General features: G+C 45.5%; 2 protein-coding genes and 1 long non-coding RNA gene across 7 annotated transcripts in view; 1 reads left to right on the top strand and 2 right to left on the bottom strand.

The window, feature by feature from the left end:
• The window catches only part of Dnajb14 (DnaJ heat shock protein family (Hsp40) member B14), a 42953-nt gene extending 30059 nt beyond the window's left edge, over window positions 1–12894 (bottom strand). Inside the window, exons 1-2 of one of the 4 annotated variants that reach the window (XM_076575039.1) lie at window positions 1725–2736; window positions 189–218 (exon numbers count right to left, since the gene is read on the bottom strand). Coding sequence is in view for 2 of the 4 variants with exons in the window: in XM_076575038.1 (XP_076431153.1) it covers window positions 12697–12829 (133 nt within the window). In the remaining 2 variants the exon portion in view is untranslated. Of the gene's footprint in view, window positions 1–188; window positions 219–1724; window positions 2737–12350; window positions 12578–12696 lie in introns of those variants that run through there. The other 3 variants (XM_076575038.1, XM_076575041.1, XM_076575040.1) reach the window with 3 other exon arrangements.
• Window positions 2739–11343, top strand: LOC121830346 (uncharacterized). 2 transcript variants are annotated; one of them, XR_006073548.2, is made up of 3 exons: window positions 2739–3151; window positions 3341–3438; window positions 10570–11343. It is a non-coding gene; the product is annotated as an uncharacterized LOC121830346 (long non-coding RNA). The 2 variants fall into 2 exon arrangements; XR_013052387.1 differs by having other exon boundaries at window positions 3341–3565.
• Window positions 12895–13986: 1092 nt separating the features above from the next.
• H2az1 (H2A.Z variant histone 1) lies at window positions 13987–16284 on the bottom strand. Its single transcript, XM_076575042.1, has 5 exons — window positions 16123–16284; window positions 15582–15659; window positions 15165–15278; window positions 14678–14807; window positions 13987–14426 (listed from the first exon to the last, which is right to left on the bottom strand). The coding sequence occupies exons 1-5, from the start codon at window positions 16123–16125 to the stop codon at window positions 14365–14367; spliced, it is 387 nt and encodes a 128-aa protein (XP_076431157.1). The 5' UTR covers window positions 16126–16284; the 3' UTR covers window positions 13987–14364.
• Window positions 16285–17344: the final 1060 nt, after the last annotated feature.

Below are 17344 nucleotides of genomic sequence, written 5' to 3'. Positions count from 1 at the left end.
TTCCATTCATATGAAAAGCACAAGGCCTGGAGATGTGGCTCATAGGCAGAGCCCTGGCCTAGCTAGCCTTGATTTAATCTCAGGATCACTGGGGTGGGGATGGAGGCTGGGAACTCAGAGGAAGGAGAGAGGGAATTGTAGGTGATATAGTATCTATTAGTTATTAACAAGAAAAATATAAGACATACCATATAGCTAGCTTTCAGCTGGAGTTCAGCCTGCATTTAATATAACCACAACGGAATCAGAACAGTCTATGTAGCAAGTGGTGATCCACAACATGTAAATAGCAAAACTTAAAAAAATAAAAAAAGCAAATGTAGATGAAGTGGCCTCAAACCCAAATCCTCCTGCCTCTGCTCCTTGGTGCTGGGATTACAGGAGTGTACCACCATGTCAGGAACTTAAAATTTAAATCTCGAGCCGGGCGGTGGTGGCGCACGCCTTTAATCCCAGCACTCGGGAGGCAGAGGCAGGCGGATCTTTGTGAGTTCAAGGCCAGCCTGGGCTACCAAGTGAGTTCCAGGAAAGGCGCAAAGCTACACAGAGAAACCCTGTCTCAAAAAACCAAAAAAAAAAAAAAAAAAAAAAAAAAAAAAAAAAAATTTAAATCTCGAATAAAACCAAAGAGAATTAAGTACCAAAATCATAACCTCATGCACAAAATCCCCTATTACATGATGACAGGAACGAAGCATGAACTGCTAAAAATGTATGTTTGGGTAGTAAGTGTGTGTGAGAAGCACAGAACAGTGAATGGGCATTTGCCAAGCTCACAGAACAGAAAAACCAAGAGGCCTTGTAGGCAAAGCTAAGAAAATCTGTGCAAAGGATGGGTTTACCCACTTATAATCGCAGGAGTGCCTGGTCCACACTTAAGGGGAAACTGCAGGGAACAGGATCCAGACTAAAAGGGAAAGGCACAACAAAATCCGCAAACGAAAGGGTAACTGCAGAGATAAATGGGGAGGGCACAGTGAGGGATTCCTTCCTAGCTAAGTGACATACTTTAAACATATAAAAATGGAAGGATCTCTGTATATTTGGAAAAGCTAAATAAACAAACATTGCATAAGTAAGTAATGTAAGTAAGTAATAAAATAGTAAAGTAAATAAACAGTAAAGAAAATGATAGAGCTCCAACAATGCAAAGGATTGGTATGGAAAAGTAACTGAGTGTGACCATGAAGGTAATCAGCGTGCACCACAGGACTTGTCAAGCCAGTGAGTGGGTAAGGGGGAGACACTGCTCCATAGGAGCAACGCAGAAACCACTGACCAGATCACAGATGTGAAAATACAGGTGAGGGATGGATGGCTCAGCAGATGCAGATGCTGCCAAACCAGCCTGGCCGCCTGAGTTCAAATCCCAGCATCCACAGAACTCCATAAAGTTGGCATGCACAAACATATACACATGCATACACATGTACACACACACACACACACACACACACACACACACACACACACACACACACACACACTAAAAGAATATGAAATCAAAGGGGGTAAAAATCCATCCAAAAAGACAGGGTTGGCTGAGCATGGCAGCACAGGCCTGTAATGCCGGCACTCAGAAAGCAGAGCCAGAGTCAGGAAAATCAGCACTTGATCAAGGCCAGCCTGGTCAACACAGTGAGTTCTGGGCCAGTCCAAGCTAACAGTGAGACTATAACTAAAACGAAAAGACTAAGTCAGCTAAGTTGGGCATGAGGGCACACCTGTAACACCAGTGCTTCGGCAGCTGTAGCAGGAGGGTCTCAAGTTCAAGGCCAGCCTGGACTACACAGCCCTGTCACTGAAAAAAGGCCAAGCTACAAGAAATAAAGTTACTTAAAACAACAGATAGTACCATACAGAGAAATAAAACATGTAAAGGTTGAAAATTTCAAAACTGAAAAATATAAAATTTTGAAGGAAAGTGGCGAATACTGAAGATGAAGAAAAGCTAACACATGGAAAATAGACATCCCAGAGGAAATATAACGAGAAATAAAACAAGCATACAGTAATTAGATGACTTCTGGCATATAAACAAAAACATCTAAATGACATAATAAAATATCAGAAATCTTAAGAATAAATGACACTTGAGATACACTCAAGTAAAGTTAGCTGGGTATCCACACAAAAACAAAACACCAAAAACTCAAATGACTTCAATGGAAAAAAAGTTAGACTGTCCTCAGACTTTGTCCGTCACTAGCACTTGCACAAGACCTTGGAGCAGCCTACTTGTATACCCCAAAAATGGAGTGTGAGCTACTGACTGGTCAACCTTGGTGGTCTACTTGACAGGCTCTAGGATGACTGACAAGCCTTTGGATATGCCTGTGAGGGATTCTCTAGATGAGCTTAACTGGGGTAGGCAAAGTCACTCTACATCTGGGCGGCATGGTTCCATGCCATGGCACAGGTCCTTCACTCCATAAAAAGGGGAAAGCAAGCTGAGCACCAGCATCCATCTCTCCCTGCTTCCTGAGCAGAAGCACATGACTGAGCAACCTCCAGCTCCAGCTGCCAGGCCTTCTCTGCTATGGTGAGCTACTCCACAGACTAGTGACCCAAAATAAACCCCCTTCCTTAAATCGCTTTTGTTGGATATTTTATCCCGGTAACATGTAGAGTAACTTAATAAAGACACCAAACTTCAACAGTAGAGTCACAAGTAAAAGTCTTCAGCATTCTAGAACTTAAGGAACATAGTTCTACAAACTCTCCCTGTGACCCACTAAGAAACAAGCTTCAGAAATCCAAACTAACAACATATACCTTGGCATGGGGACTGGTGGCAACCATCACATGGATACTTATAGAATTAAGACTAAACTATAGTTGAGAGAAGATGGTGTGTAACAACACTGTGTTCTGATTCTATACATACTCTCCAGATACTCTTGAACTAGTGGGCTAGAAAGTTAGGAGGTTTCTCATTCCTTCTGATCCTTTTGTCAGCTAAGGTTTGCAGGGTTACAGGCTTGGGCCAAGAAACATTTTTGGATCAAACTGGCAGTCACTGCCAAAGACATGGCTGAGGTTGACACAGCCTTCATCTATGAGGTAGAGGAGTTGACTGATGACAGACAACAAATGAACAAATAGGTGACATTGCTCGGTGAACAGCACAAGTGACCTGGAAATAAAGAATGTGAGTGTGGTGGTCTGAAAAAGAATGACCCCCACAGGCTCATCTATTTGAATGCTTGGTCAACAGGGGTGACACCATTTGAAAGGATTAGAAGGAATAGTGCGGCCATGTTGGAAGAAGTGTGCCACTGGGGGTGGGCTTTGAGGTTTCAAAAGCCCATGTCAAGCCCGTGTCTCTCTCTGCCTGCAGGTCAGTATGGAGCTCTCGGCTACTTCTCCAGCACTATGCCTGTCCTGCTGGCCGCCATGCTTCCTGCCCTTATGACAATGGACTAAGCCTCTGAAACTGTAAGCATGTCCCCGGTTAAAAGTTCTCATTTAAAGAGTTGCTATGGTCATGGTGTCTCTTCACAACAATAGAACAGTGGCTAAGACAGTGAGAATGAACAGTGTTGCACCAGACTGAAGATGAGGGGTGAGTACATGTACATGTGTGTTACAGGTACCAGAACATATATAAATTAAAATAGTCATTACCTGTAATGGAATGCCAACACAAACAACACACACACACACACACACACACACACACACACACACACACACACACACACGTATGTATTTCCCAGCTCTGTCTACTAAGAGGAGCAGACACAATGATACTGCTATAGCAATGAACTCACCTAGCATCTATCTCAGCTTCTGTAAACCACTGTACTAAAAGGACTCAGGCATGATGGGATCTGATTTCTTTGGGTAGGAAATATAAAACTCTTTTGGGCTACAAGGTAAAGGGGCTACAAGGTAAAGAAGTTCAATAAATTATGGAGGTATGTCAAAAAGACTTAGGAGCCGGATTTAAAAGGACACCACCCGAGCACCAAAATGATGATGATAAGAGGTTCAGTGGGAATCCATGAATCCATTCAGGACAGAAAGACTAAAGGGCAACTAATAAATGTAGAAAGAGTTATTGGAATTAAAACCCCCTTTTAAACAACTACCAGAACTTATTTCAGGAAAAAACAAACAAAAAAACAAACATCAGTGTATACTACAAAGAGATGGAAAGTTTGTTAAGGAATATATTTATATAGTTTCAATGATTTCTCCCACAAAATATTTGTAATTACAATGGGGAACAGTCAACTTTATAGTAGAAAAATGTGGCAATCAACAGTTGAACTGGGAGATTATGTGAGTTCACTAGGAAAGGCTGAATCAAAATCATGTGTCTCTTGATAAGTTATACCAAGTACAAAACATCACTTCTATGGTTTTCCTGCAAAACAACTGATATGAGAAAATGTCAAACAAACCCAAATTTCAGGGAATTCTATAAAATAGCTAACTACAGTCATCAAAAATGCCAAAGTCAAGAAACAAAAAGAATGATGATGTTTACAGAATATCCTGCCCCCCCCCCAAAAAAAAAAAAGTAACACAGGGTTGGAGAGATGGCGGCTAGGTGGTTGAGAGCACAGGGTGCTCTTACAGAGGACCCGGGTTTGGGTCCCAGCACCCATAGGTGGCTAATAACCATTCATAACGCCAGTTCCAGGGAAGCTGATGCCCCCTTTTGGTCTCTGCGGGTACCAATGAACACGGTGCACAGACATTCAAATAGGCAAGACACTCATGCACACAAAAATCTAAGGACAAATCTTTTTTAAATGTTTAAAAGGGCCACAGAGGCAGTTCAGTGGTGGGGAGTGCCTGCTGCTCTTGCCGAGGGCCTGGGTGTGGTTCCCAGCACCCACGTGGCTGTTCACAACTGCCTGTAACCCATTTCCAGGGGATCTGACACCTTCTTCTAAATGCTGAAGGCTCTCCAACACACATGGTGTAACTCACACAGACTTACACATATAAATATATATAAAAATCAAGTAATAAAAACATTTTTAAATGTTAAAACACAACACATGCCCCCCATCTTTATCATATGAGATACAATGGGTTCACTGACAGAATTTAAATGAATGCATGAACTAATGACCTAAATGTGATTATTATAATGGGGTTATGCGTGGATGTCTTTATCTTATAAAATATATGCAGAATTGTTCAGCAATGGGACAGCCACTGGTTCAGGGAATAAACAAACTGTATGTGTGTGTAAAACAGAGGATGACTATGGCAAAGAAAATTCATGAAAACCTGAACCCTAACTTAAACATTTTGGGGGTTCATGTTATTCAGGAGAGCCTTGCATTATTTTACAGTCAGCACTACGTAATTATAGGGATATGTCCTCCAGTGTCATTAGGCAGTTTCACCATTGTGGGAACACAGTATATTTGCACAAGCTCAGGCCCAGCTCTGCAAATATTATGCCATGGGATCTCAAGAACCAGGACTACAGCTAAGGAAGACAAAAACACAGGCTAAAAAACGTTTCAGCAAAGACTGAATGTTTACCTTAAATTGGAATGAACGGTATACACTCATAAACTGACTACCTTTAAAAAGACAACACACGCTGGGCGGTGGTGGCGCACGCCTTTAATCCCAGCACTCGGGAGGCAGAGCCAGGTGGATCTCTGTGAGTTCGAGGCCAGCCTGGTCTACAGTGCGAGATCCAGGACAGGCACCAAAACTACACAGAGTAACCCTGTCTCGAAAAACAAACAAAAGACAACATACTAGCTAAGCATAATGCGCATGCTTTAATCCCAGCTCTCAGGAGACAGAGGCAGGCAGTCATCTGTGAGTTCCAGGTCAGGCTCAAAAAATAAACAAACAAAAACAGACAGATGAACACACACACACATACACACACACACACACACACACACACACACACACACACACACGCTGCATTTCCCAACCCTATGCTTTGAATAGAGCCCCAGACGATGAACAACCTAGTAGTTGCAGTGTTTCTAGTACCTGTCCTGTGATGTTGAAACACCATTTTCCACTAAAAGAAACCAAGATTATAAAACACAGGGTTAGCCAGGCAGTGGTGGCACATGCCTTTAATCCCAGCGCTTGGGAGGCAAAGGCAGGTGGATCTTTGTGGTTCAAGGTCAGACTAGTCTACCAATTGAGTTCCAGGCTAGCCATAGCTACATGGTGAAACCCTGTCTCAAAAAATGAAAAACAATGAAAACAAACAAACCTTTAGCATACATTTCCAATATGAACTGAGTATTTCTTTATAGACATGTTTCAAATAACAAACGAAGAAAGTACTTTCAAAAGTTGTGGAGCCAGTGATGAAAATGGTCATATGTTGGACATTTATAGGAGGCCACAAAATTTCTATGAATGGAGTTAAAGGCTATCTCTTCATTGTCTCATTCTTAGCTAAAAAATTGTTCCTGGCATGCTAGACATCTGGATTTACAGTTGGATATGGGACAGTGTTAAAATAGGCTTATATGGGGCTGCTTTAGGTTTTCAGTAGTTATGATGACAAATGAAAACTTTTCTATAATACTATGCATATAGACTCTCTGCCTAACAATGGCAGTACGGCAGGGTGTGTGTATGTGTGCACACACGCGCTAAACACTCCTTGGATCCACTAAGTTAAAAATCAGCACAGGGTTTAGGAAGAGGACTCAATCACCTGTACTGGGGGATGCTCACAACTGCCTGTAACTCCAGTTTCAGGGGATCTGAAACTCCCTCTGGCCTCCATGGGCTCCAGTACACACACAGGACTTGTAAACTTAAGCAAGCACACATATACATGTGTAAGTAAATAAATCTGTTGTTGTTGTTGTTTGTTTGTTTTTTTCAAGACAGGGTTTCTCTGTGTAGCTTTAATGCCTGTCTTGGATCTCACTCTGTAGACTAGGCTAGCCTTGAACTCACAGAGATCCTCCTGGCTCTAACTCCTGAGTGCTGGGATTAAAGGCGGGCACCACTGCCACCCGGCAAATAAATCTTTTTAATTAAAAAAATTGGGACAAATTCTACTACTCTGGAGCTCAAAATCCAGTTTTATTAATTAAAAAATGGAATTAGGAAGATCTTTATATTAGCAATTATTGCATTTATGAGAAAATAATGATTTAGAACTATTATCTACTTCTATGATAATGGGGGGGGGTGTCAAGCAGAAGCAGAAGGATCTCTGTGAATTCGAGGCCAGTCTGATCTACAAAATAAGTTTCAGGGCAGCCAAGGCTACATAGTGAGACCCTATCTATCTCAAATAAGAAAATAAGTCAAATAAGAAAATAAGTAAATAAATAAATAAACTTTATTCTATGGTTGACATGCTGAATCCTTTTACAGCAATAAATATATGGCCTAATAATCATTTTCACAGGTGAAATGAGCTTGTTGTCAATTCTCACTTGTAGGCATCTACATTCTTTGATAAAAATTGGTCATAATCATTATTATACACATTTTACAGTTAACTTAATTTTGGACATGCTTTATCTGCGGGCGTATCAATATAGAACACATTACATGTAACTATGAAAGTTTTATTTTGGGCTGGAAAGATGGCTCAACATTTAGGTGTACCGGCTGCTCTTCCAGGGAACCTGAGATCGATTCCCAGCTCCTGAATGGCGGCTCACAACCATCTCTAACTCCAGAGGTCCTCTTCTGCTCTACACACGCATACACGTGTACTCCCACACATGGGCAAACTCACACAACTAAATAAGTAAACAATTTTTTAAAAGAAATATGAGGCTCAAAAATGGAAGGTGGGCTGGGAGCATGACTAATTTGGTAGTGTGCTTGCCAAGCATGCATGAAGCTCTAAGTTTGACCCCCAGCAACCACACAAACCAGGTGTGGTGGTGCACATATATAATCCTAGCGGTGGAAAAGTGGAGGCAGGAGGATCAGAAGTTAAAGGTTATCCTCAGCTACCTAAGAGTTGGAGGCTAGATCCCATCTTAAAAAAAAAAAAAAGAAAAAAGGAATATGGAACTATGGAAATCACACTATCATTATTACATCCACCAGATACTTAATTCTCCTCTAGAATGTAAATGCCAAGAAAAAAGATTTTTGTCATATTATCTACTTACTCCCTAGTGCCTAAAATACTGCCAGGAACTAGGGAGATGGTTCAGCTCACAAGTGTCTGTAAACTGCAGTTGGAGGGGATCCAGTGCTCTCCTCCCACCTCTGAGAGCACCAGGCACACACATGGTGCAGACATACATACATACAGGAAAGACGTCCCAACACACAACATTAAAAAAAACAAAAACAAAACAAACAAAAAACCAAAATGCTCCATGGCACAGAGAAGTATGTGTCTAATAAATATCTGTTGAATAAATAAACTCTCATTGTTTAGAAGAGAAGTGGAGATTTATATCAAAAGCATAAATTCAAACCCAAAGTCAACTCAATGCTCTTTCCTCAGCACTCACATCTGAAACAGTTTTACTACTAATGGAAATTTGAAAGTCATTTTCTAACACTTAACTGGATGATACAGAAATAATTGTTTTAAATGTTCTCATCACTGAATTTTAATTAAGCCAATTAGGAAAAGAATAGAATGATCTTAAAGGAAATAGGATGTATAATGATTCAGACACACATGATGTTTAAAAAGCCTTATCAGTTTAGGTGAGACAAAAGGAGAAACAATTTTCAATTTTGTATTAAATACAAAGTAACAGGACAAGAAAAAAAGGCAGAAAAAAATTCATCATTTCTCATATGACTGAAAATAAACTAAAAGGATTACATTACATTAAGCAGGTAGCATGTACAGATTATCCATGCACTTAAACTTATCTGTTCATTCATTACAGCGGATACTGAATGAGCTTTTCTGTGGTTGTAAGCCATCATTTCATTCAAATTGCTACCATGTTCTTGAAAAGAATAAAAATGCTCTTCTCTTAAAAAAAGAAAAAGAAAAATCTATGCTTGCCAGACATGGTTGTACACACACACTTTTAATCCCAGCACTTGGGAGGCAGCAGCAGGTGGATCTCTGTGAGTTCAAGGTCTACACAGTGAGTTGCAGGCCAGCCAAAGATACAGTGAGTGAGATCTGTCTCATTAAAAAGAAAGAAAGAAAAAGGAAGGAAAGGAGGGAGGGAGGGAAGAAGAAGGCAAATAGAAAAGAAAGAAATCTACACTTCAAACTATCTTCCAATTACTATGAAAATCAGTGGTCAAGTGCACTTGTAGCTTTTGCAAAAGACCTGGGTTTGGTTTCAGCACCCACATAATGGCTCACAACTATCCTTAAATTCAGTCCCGGAGAATCTGATGCCCTCTTCTGACATCCATGGGCCCATGCAGGCAAAACACTCACACACATAAAATAAAGATAAATTGAAAAAAGCAAAACAATCCTCAAAACAGTAATACTGTATCCTTCTACTAAATGCTAAACCATATCCATTAAGCCAATATACAAATGTAACTCAGAGTATGAGCATTTGAAATGTGTGCTAGTCAATAACCACACTGAAAAGAACAGTCTCAACTAAAACATGGAAAGCAATAGCATCCTTCATCCATCTCGATATCAAACTTTTCTTCAAGGAAAAAGCTTGTTAGTTTATTAAAGTGTTTTATCAGATTACCTTCTTACTTGATAGGAAATACTAAGAGGATGAAAGTCCTGGAGTATAACTAGAATTTATTCTTGTAGTTCCCCACTCATCATAATGGAAGAATTATGGAATGAAAGTACAGTGTTTTCTTTTGCCTCAGTACAAGCAGATCCAAAGACCATCCAGTCAACTTCTGAGCTGTTAGTTTGGTAGTCATCACCCAAAAACTCCAATTTCCTGCTATAGAAAACCTCTATCAGGGTCTTTCATGAAGATTCCAGATGTTTCTCTCTCCTGAGTTCTTATTTAATTCCCATAAACATCTCCTGGGAATACTCTATGTAAAGACATTTTTTTCACAGAACAGTCACACTGCTTTTATTTTGGGTCACATCAACTCTGGGATGACATCTTCATTTCGCATATAATTAAAGCTTAGAATAGCTAAATATCTTGTCCCTGGTTATGGAGACGGCAGACAAAGTCTGCATCTGAACTGTTTTTAGACTACTCCACAATTACACCCTACCACTTCATTTGATAATTACCCATCATCCTTGTAATATCTTTGTACCTGACTTTCTCTCTTCCATTTCTTCATTTCCCCTACATTCATGACTTTCAGAGCAATAATGATGTTGTACTTTTACAGTGTCCTTTAGGAGATTCATTCCAGCTGTTTGCATGTCAGAAGCATGACCGGCTGTAAGTCTGGGCTAGTTTTAAAGATCCTTAGATGACTCCACTTGTAAAATGGAGAGGATAGTAAAAATTTATTAGATGTTTTTTATCAGCTCATTTTTTATCCCCAGAGTGCCATGGATCAGTACACTGTCACTGTGCATGAGTGAGAAAGGAAGGACTAGGCTGTCTACCTTGACTAAGGGTGCAAGCTGGCTGATGAAGAACCGGGCCTGCAAAGCAGGTTACCTTGCCTAGGGTATCTACTTCTTTAATGTTAGAATTGTTCCTCCAGGACCAGATGACAACTCATTGAAATAGAGCTACACAGTAGAAGGGATTCAAGAATAATTTCCTGGATATGGTACCAAAAGCCCAGACAACAGCAAAAATTGACCAATGAGACTGACTCCACGAAGCTCGAGCTCCCAATGACAACAACTGACAGGAAGGAAAGATGACCTACAGAAGGAGGGAGAAGATGCAAGCTATAAATGTCCAGGAGTTAATGTTCCAAATATATAAAAAGCCCATAACCACATCAATGAAAACAGTCTGATTTTTAACTAGACAAACAACTTAAGACATTTCTCCAAAAAATATACAAATGGCCAAATAAACACATGAAAATTGTTCAACATTATTCATCATCAGGGAAATGCAATGAAATATACAGTGAGGTACCGCCTAATAGTCACTAGAAGGAAGAGTCACTATGAAAACAAACAAAAACCGGGGGTGTCCTGTTGTATCAGACACTGGGAAACTGGAACCCAGTGCATGTTGTACAAAATGGTGCAGGCGCTCTGGAAAACAATGTGGTAGTTCCTCAAAAATCAAAATTAGAATTAATACATGACCCAATGATCGCACTTCTGGGTATATATGCAGAAGTGAAAATAGGCTGTAGACACTCATGCTCACAGGAGCATTATTCACAATAGACAAGAAGTGGAAGAAACCCAAACTGACAGGTGAGTGAATAAAAACCTATGATGTAGCGTGAGAAGGCTCAGACTGTGTCAACCCCTCCACTGTGTAGGGAGAGAACCTTCCCCCCCCCCCACAAGTCACCATCTGATCTTCACGCATGTGTTATGGCACATGTATGCATAACACTCCCCCACCCCCCCCCACACAATAAGTATCCACCCAAAAAAAATGTGATGTGAATGTGAGTGTGCACACTCACACCGATGCCCACGTGTATAAATAGTGGAGTGTTGTTTAGCATTTTTTAAAATGGAAATCTGTCGAATGTTGCAATACAGATGAACTCTGAAGTTACTAAGTGAAATAAGGCAGGCACACAGGGTCAAATTCTGTATGGTTTCTCTTAGATCGGATACTGATTAGTCTAACCTATGGAAAGGGGCAGTAGAGGAAGGAGGGTAAAGGGGATGTTTAACTGGTACAGTTTCCAGGGTGTAGATAAAAAGTACAGATCCTGTGGTGCACGATGTGAAAATACTTAACACTACTAAATTGTACACCTAAAAATGATTAGAATAACAAATTTTATGTTGCACTTCTTACAATGAAAATGAACTTTTCTTCTGTCCTAATCCAATGTAACAAAAAGATAAAGTGAAAACCAGCAGAAACAAAAGGCTTCAACAATGTAAAAAGAAGTAAGAAAACAATAAAGACAAACAGAGGCCCTGTTTATTAAGTTTCCTCTTAATTCTCTTAACCTGGAAATACTTGAACCCGCAGTAAAATGTCATCCCATCGGCAAGGCAAAACGACAGTAGTTAAAGGCCGTTTGGAGATAAAACTCAGCTTACTCTTCTGACTTTGCCACTTACTGTACGACCTTGGGCAAAATATTTTCATTCACTCATTCATTCATTCTTTTGCCAAAGTCTCTGCACATGGGTTAACCTGGTCAAATAATCCTGTACCTGTACATGGTACTGTTCTGAGGAACAAATGAGGGTCATTAAAATACTAGGCACAACTCTTGGCGCTTTGTGAGTGTTGTGTTGACTGTATTACCTCGAAGCCTAGAGAGTTAGACAATGAATAAGGTGAATTAAAGTGGGGTAAGTCCATACGGAACTTGCGGGTACTTACGGTGTCCTATCAAGCCAGACACTCGAAATCACTAATAACTTCACCATCCCTGTCCAAAGTGGAGCTGTCTTGCAAAGGACTCTCCCTATCCCTGGGAAAAGCAGTGTCATCTAAGGTATTCGAGAGACTGAAGGAACAGCTACATACAGAGCCCAGGGATGGTGAAGCCCACAAGCCACTGGAGTCCCGCTCCTGTCACTTCAGAGGGGCCTAGGCTGATCTGGGGAGGGGACCCGTCACCCAGCACCCCGCAGCGCCCCGCCAGTGTCCCCGAGGGCTGGAGCGGCCGCGGCCCGCGGGGCGGAGGGCGCGGGGGGCCGGGGTCACGGCGGGGGCCGGGGCTCACCGCGCGCGGCCGGCAGCGGGTACAGCTTCTCGGCCTTCTGCAGGAAGCGCTGGGCCTTGTCGCGGTTGCCGGCGCTCAGGGCCTCGCGAGCGATCTGCACGCATTTCTCCGCCTCGTCGCGGTTGCCCTCCATGGCTCGCGCCTGCCTGGGTGTCGGCGGCCGCGCAGCTGCGAGGGGGGCCCGCCGCGGAGGAGGCGAGGCGGCCGGGCGGGGCGCGGCGCGGCACGGCGCGGGGAGGAGCGGGCACCGCGGCGGCGGCGGCGGCCGGGCGACGGGCGGCCTCGCAGCTCCGCCTCCTCACGGCCGCCTCCCCGCCCCCCGCGGCCGCAGCGGCGCCAGCCGCGTCCCTGCCGGGCCTGCTGCACTCCGGGGCCGGCCGAAGCGGGCCGATCGGGGTGGGAGGGGGTGAGGTCCCGGCCCCCAGCCTCAGGCGCGGCCCCGGAGCCCGCCTTCCGCGCCATCGGGGCGGGGACAGGGGACCCGCACTTTCGGTTAGATCCCCAAGGACCCGAGGCCCCGCCTCTGGGCCCGGAGGTCTGGAGGCCTCAGGCCTGTTAGGTGCAGGATCGCTGCCCGGGTCCTGCAGGGCATTGGGAGCAGTGGAACCCCGACCTCCACCCCCCGACCCCACCCCACGCTGCCCTGCCCTTCCCAGGGGCACTTCTGACCCACATCTCTCCTGCTGCCCCGCAGGTACAATGCAGCTCTTCTGGCGACTCACAATCAGCTGTAACTAATAGCAGGAAGCGCTTTTCACCTGTACAGGCTGCCTAGCACCTCCTGTTCCAGTGTTTGTTTTGCCTCAGCAAGTAGTGTTACCCCTTTGAGGGGAAAGGGATGAATAAAGGTCTACATTTTCCTAAGTTCTTAAGGACCATACATGCCTGGTATGTGTTCAATCAATGTTTTCATCATGTTACCTTAGTCTATGAAAACAGTGCTGACTGGCATTTCACACTGAACAGCAGAGTCTGGTCACTTAAAGCAGGATTATCTTCCACATCAAGTCCAATCGTGGGGACATTGCTACACCCTGAGGGTCTCTACCGGTCCAGCTGTCTCACATTGTGATACAGTGCCTTTCTCACATAACTGGAGCTGTCCAAAGGACAGTAAACAGGATGCCCCCTCCCCATTCTGCCAAATTTCGGAAGTTTTAACAGTTCATTGTATGACAAAATTGGTTATGACTTGTTGATCTACAGATGAACTGTTTAATTAGTAAGCACAGAATGTACTTGAGAGCTGAAGGAGATCTAGGAGACACATTCATTAAACAAGTTTAAAACTAGTTTTGGGATATGACCTTTATTGAGCTTATCCACCAGAGTGGAAATAATGTCTGTACAAAACCAAATGTTTGTTACTATAACTTCTGCATCACAATTAAAATCCAAACAGTTTTTTAAAAACAGTCAACTCAATCAAAACCCACTACTTCAGAATCAATAGCTTCTTTGAAGCCACAGTAACACTTAAATATGGTTAAGACTCGAATGCAGAAATTTGGTTGGTTGGAAGGTTAATTAAACCTCCAACTTGCTCAAATAGAATTACAAAAAGGCAAAATTGTGTTTTTCACAGAGATACAGTCCACTGGAATCACCGACACTGGACAGCTGTTAAGAATATTTAGAGTCCTGAGATAATAAGGAATCCAGGCATCCTTAGACAGTCTTCTGTTGTCCTTTCTTCCCAATCAGAGACTTGTGGATGTGTGGGATGACACCTAGGAGAGTGACAGGATTAATTCTACTTTCTGTAGAAACATTTTAAAACAGTACATGAAATAAATCAAAGCAGACAACTCTACAACATGAAAGGTCTTTAAAAGACATGCGTTCAAATAGAAAAGCAAAATCTGAGTGATGTAAATGTAAACACCATGATTTATCAGAATGTACTTAAATGTCTTCTAGAAGTAATGAAAATTTAAGAATCGTCTTAATGGAAATGTAATGAGTTTCAGTGTTAACATACCACCACCAGCAATTGTAGCCTTGATCAGAGAGTCCAATTCTTCATCTCCACGAATAGCAAGTTGCAAGTGACGAGGGGTAATACGCTTTACCTTCAAGTCTTTTGATGCATTTCCTGCCAACTCTAGTACCTGAAAGGCAAAATTCTAATCACTTTCCCAACTTCCCTTCGGGCAGGATCCATGAAGCTGGCCAAACCTCAGTGGTGTTTAATCCACCAACTGTTGTCGTCATCCCCCTACTACCTGAATGACAAAATTATGCAAATTATGCAAAGGACTGAAGGGCCACTCAATTGCTTTTGCAAGAGCAGCAAACTCTGGCTCAGCAGGATCCTCGCCTGAACACTAGCTCCCTCTAGCGCTCCCTCGGCCTCCGCGCCGGGCTCAGGGCCTGGGAGTTTTCTTGCATCACTTTGCTCCTTCCCTCTCGCCACTTTCCCCCGCCCCCCAAACCTTTTCCAGATCACAGGCGTACTCCCGGCTTACCTCTGCGGTGAGGTACTCCAGGATGGCTGCGCTGTACACAGCGGCGGTCGCGCCCACACGTCCGTGGCTGGTTGTCCTAGATTTCAGGTGTCGATGAATACGGCCCACAGGGAACTTGATTTTCATGCACACACAAACAAAAACGCACAAAGATAGGAGATTCAAAGATGAAAAGATGATGTGCGCGCCAAAGCCAAGGACGGCGGTGCGCCAACGCGCCCTGGCAGCCACACGCGATCGACGCGCGCCCCCCCCCTCCGCCCCAAAACCCCAACATTCAGTCTCTGCAGGCCAAGTCGCGACACATCACCCACGCAGAGATGGAACACCCATGCAAGGCGCCGACAAACAAGCAAGGGGGTGCACAAGATAAAGGCCGGGTCAGCCGGCTGCGGCTGCGGCAGCAAGCTCACCTACCTGCAAGCCGGCTCGCTGCGAGCGGGAAACCGCCTTTGTCTTGGCCTTTCCGGAGTCCTTTCCAGCCTTACCGCCAGCCTGCGGCGCCGCCGACGCCCGCGAGCCCGGGAGGGACGGGAGAGGATAGGATTACCCAGGGCGCCGCCGCCGCCGCTCCCCTCCCCCCACGGCGGCGGCGTCCCGGAGGCAGGCGCGCGCCCGCGGCCCGCCCGCCCGCCCGCCCGCCGGGGTCCCCGGGCCCGCCGCGCGCCCCCGCCCTCTCCCCCGCCGACCCCCGGCCGCGCGCCCGCGGCGGCGGCGCGCCCCCGCGGCGGCGGCTCCCAGCTGCGGCGTGCGCGCGCGCGCGCGCCACCCAACCGTCGCCTCCGGCCCGGCGGCTCCGGGCTCACAAAAAAAAAACCAAAAACACCGCCCTCCGCTCGTCCCGACCCCGTCTCCGCACGCTCCCGCCCGCCGCCGCCTCGCCCCGAGCCCCGGGGACGGCGGCCCCGCCCGCCCCGAGCCCACGGCCCGCGGCCGCCCGGCGTCACTCTCACGTTACCATCTCGGACCGTGCTGCAGATCGGACAAGAGGGGAAGAGACGAGGCCAGGCGGACGCACAGCGAGATCCCGGCGCCCACTCCTCCGTCGTACCGCGATTCAAACTGCGCCGTCTCCCGCCTTCCTCGCGCCCTTTATACCGCAGAATGTTCCCTCATCCGGGAACTCGGCTGGCTCGGCCCACCAATGGTGGCCGCCCGCCTTCGGGACGCGTCCTTGAGGTTGCAGCCAATGGGAGCGGGCGGAGCGGGCTGGCGGGGCGGGCGCTCGCGAGCTCGAGCAGTGATTGGCGCGTCGGGGGAGGAGTGGGGGAGGCGGCGGGACGGGACCGGGAGAAGAAGGGCGCCACGGCGGGAGGGCAGAAACAGAGCGCTGCGCCACCGAGCGAGCGAGCGAGCGATCGAGCGGGCGAGCGGGCGGACGCAGGCGTCACGTGCCCGGAGGGAGGAGCTGGACGGCCGGGGAGGGCCGCGCTGGCCTCCTCTCCACCGCACCACCCCCTCCGACTCCCCGCGGTGTTCGGGAGACCACGTGAGCTCCCCTCCCGGTCTAGCCTGGCCCCTGGCCGACAGCCTGGGCCTCGCAGCTTCGCTCCGGCCTGGCCCGTCCCCCTCCACCGATCGGGGGTCCCTTCAGGCTCCTCCTTTGTGACAGGTGGCTGCTCATCCAGGGAGAGGAGCTCAGGTCGGCCTCTACTCGGCGAACCACTTCCCTGGTAGACTCTTACCCCCAGAGGTTGTTTTTCATCTTCCTCCACTTCGGTCCTCACCACTTTTGACCGCTCACCCCCCTCATCCTGTCTCATAACAACAGTGGGGCCAAGTTACCTTGGCGATAACAAATGATTTTGTCTCCACACAGGAAGCTTAGGATGAAGCGCTGTTATAATGAAATCATCAGCCATAATTTTGCGGAGACTCCACATCAATGGGATGCGCCTATAGCCTAGTGTCTAAAGTTGATTTATTGAAACATTGAAGCTATTATGTGTCAGCTTTCCTACACTAAACATTTTGCCACATGAAAAATGTTGGGTAAATGTCAGTGGGGTAACTGTAACATGATTCACAAGCAGTTACAGATGGTTCATGTAATCAATTACAAATGCTAAGTTTAAAAAAAAAAAAAAGGGACTGTACGCACGGTACTGTCCTGATGCCAGCCACTTAGACTTGCGGTTAGCACGTTGACAATACCCGTTTACATCACTAACGGCTTGGAG

Source organism: Peromyscus maniculatus, chromosome 6, assembly GCF_049852395.1.
Source record: "Peromyscus maniculatus bairdii isolate BWxNUB_F1_BW_parent chromosome 6, HU_Pman_BW_mat_3.1, whole genome shotgun sequence".
Lineage (NCBI taxonomy): Eukaryota > Metazoa > Chordata > Mammalia > Rodentia > Cricetidae > Peromyscus > Peromyscus maniculatus.
The sequence above is the reverse complement of the archived record's forward strand: the minus strand, read 5'-3'. Positions and strand labels throughout refer to the sequence as shown.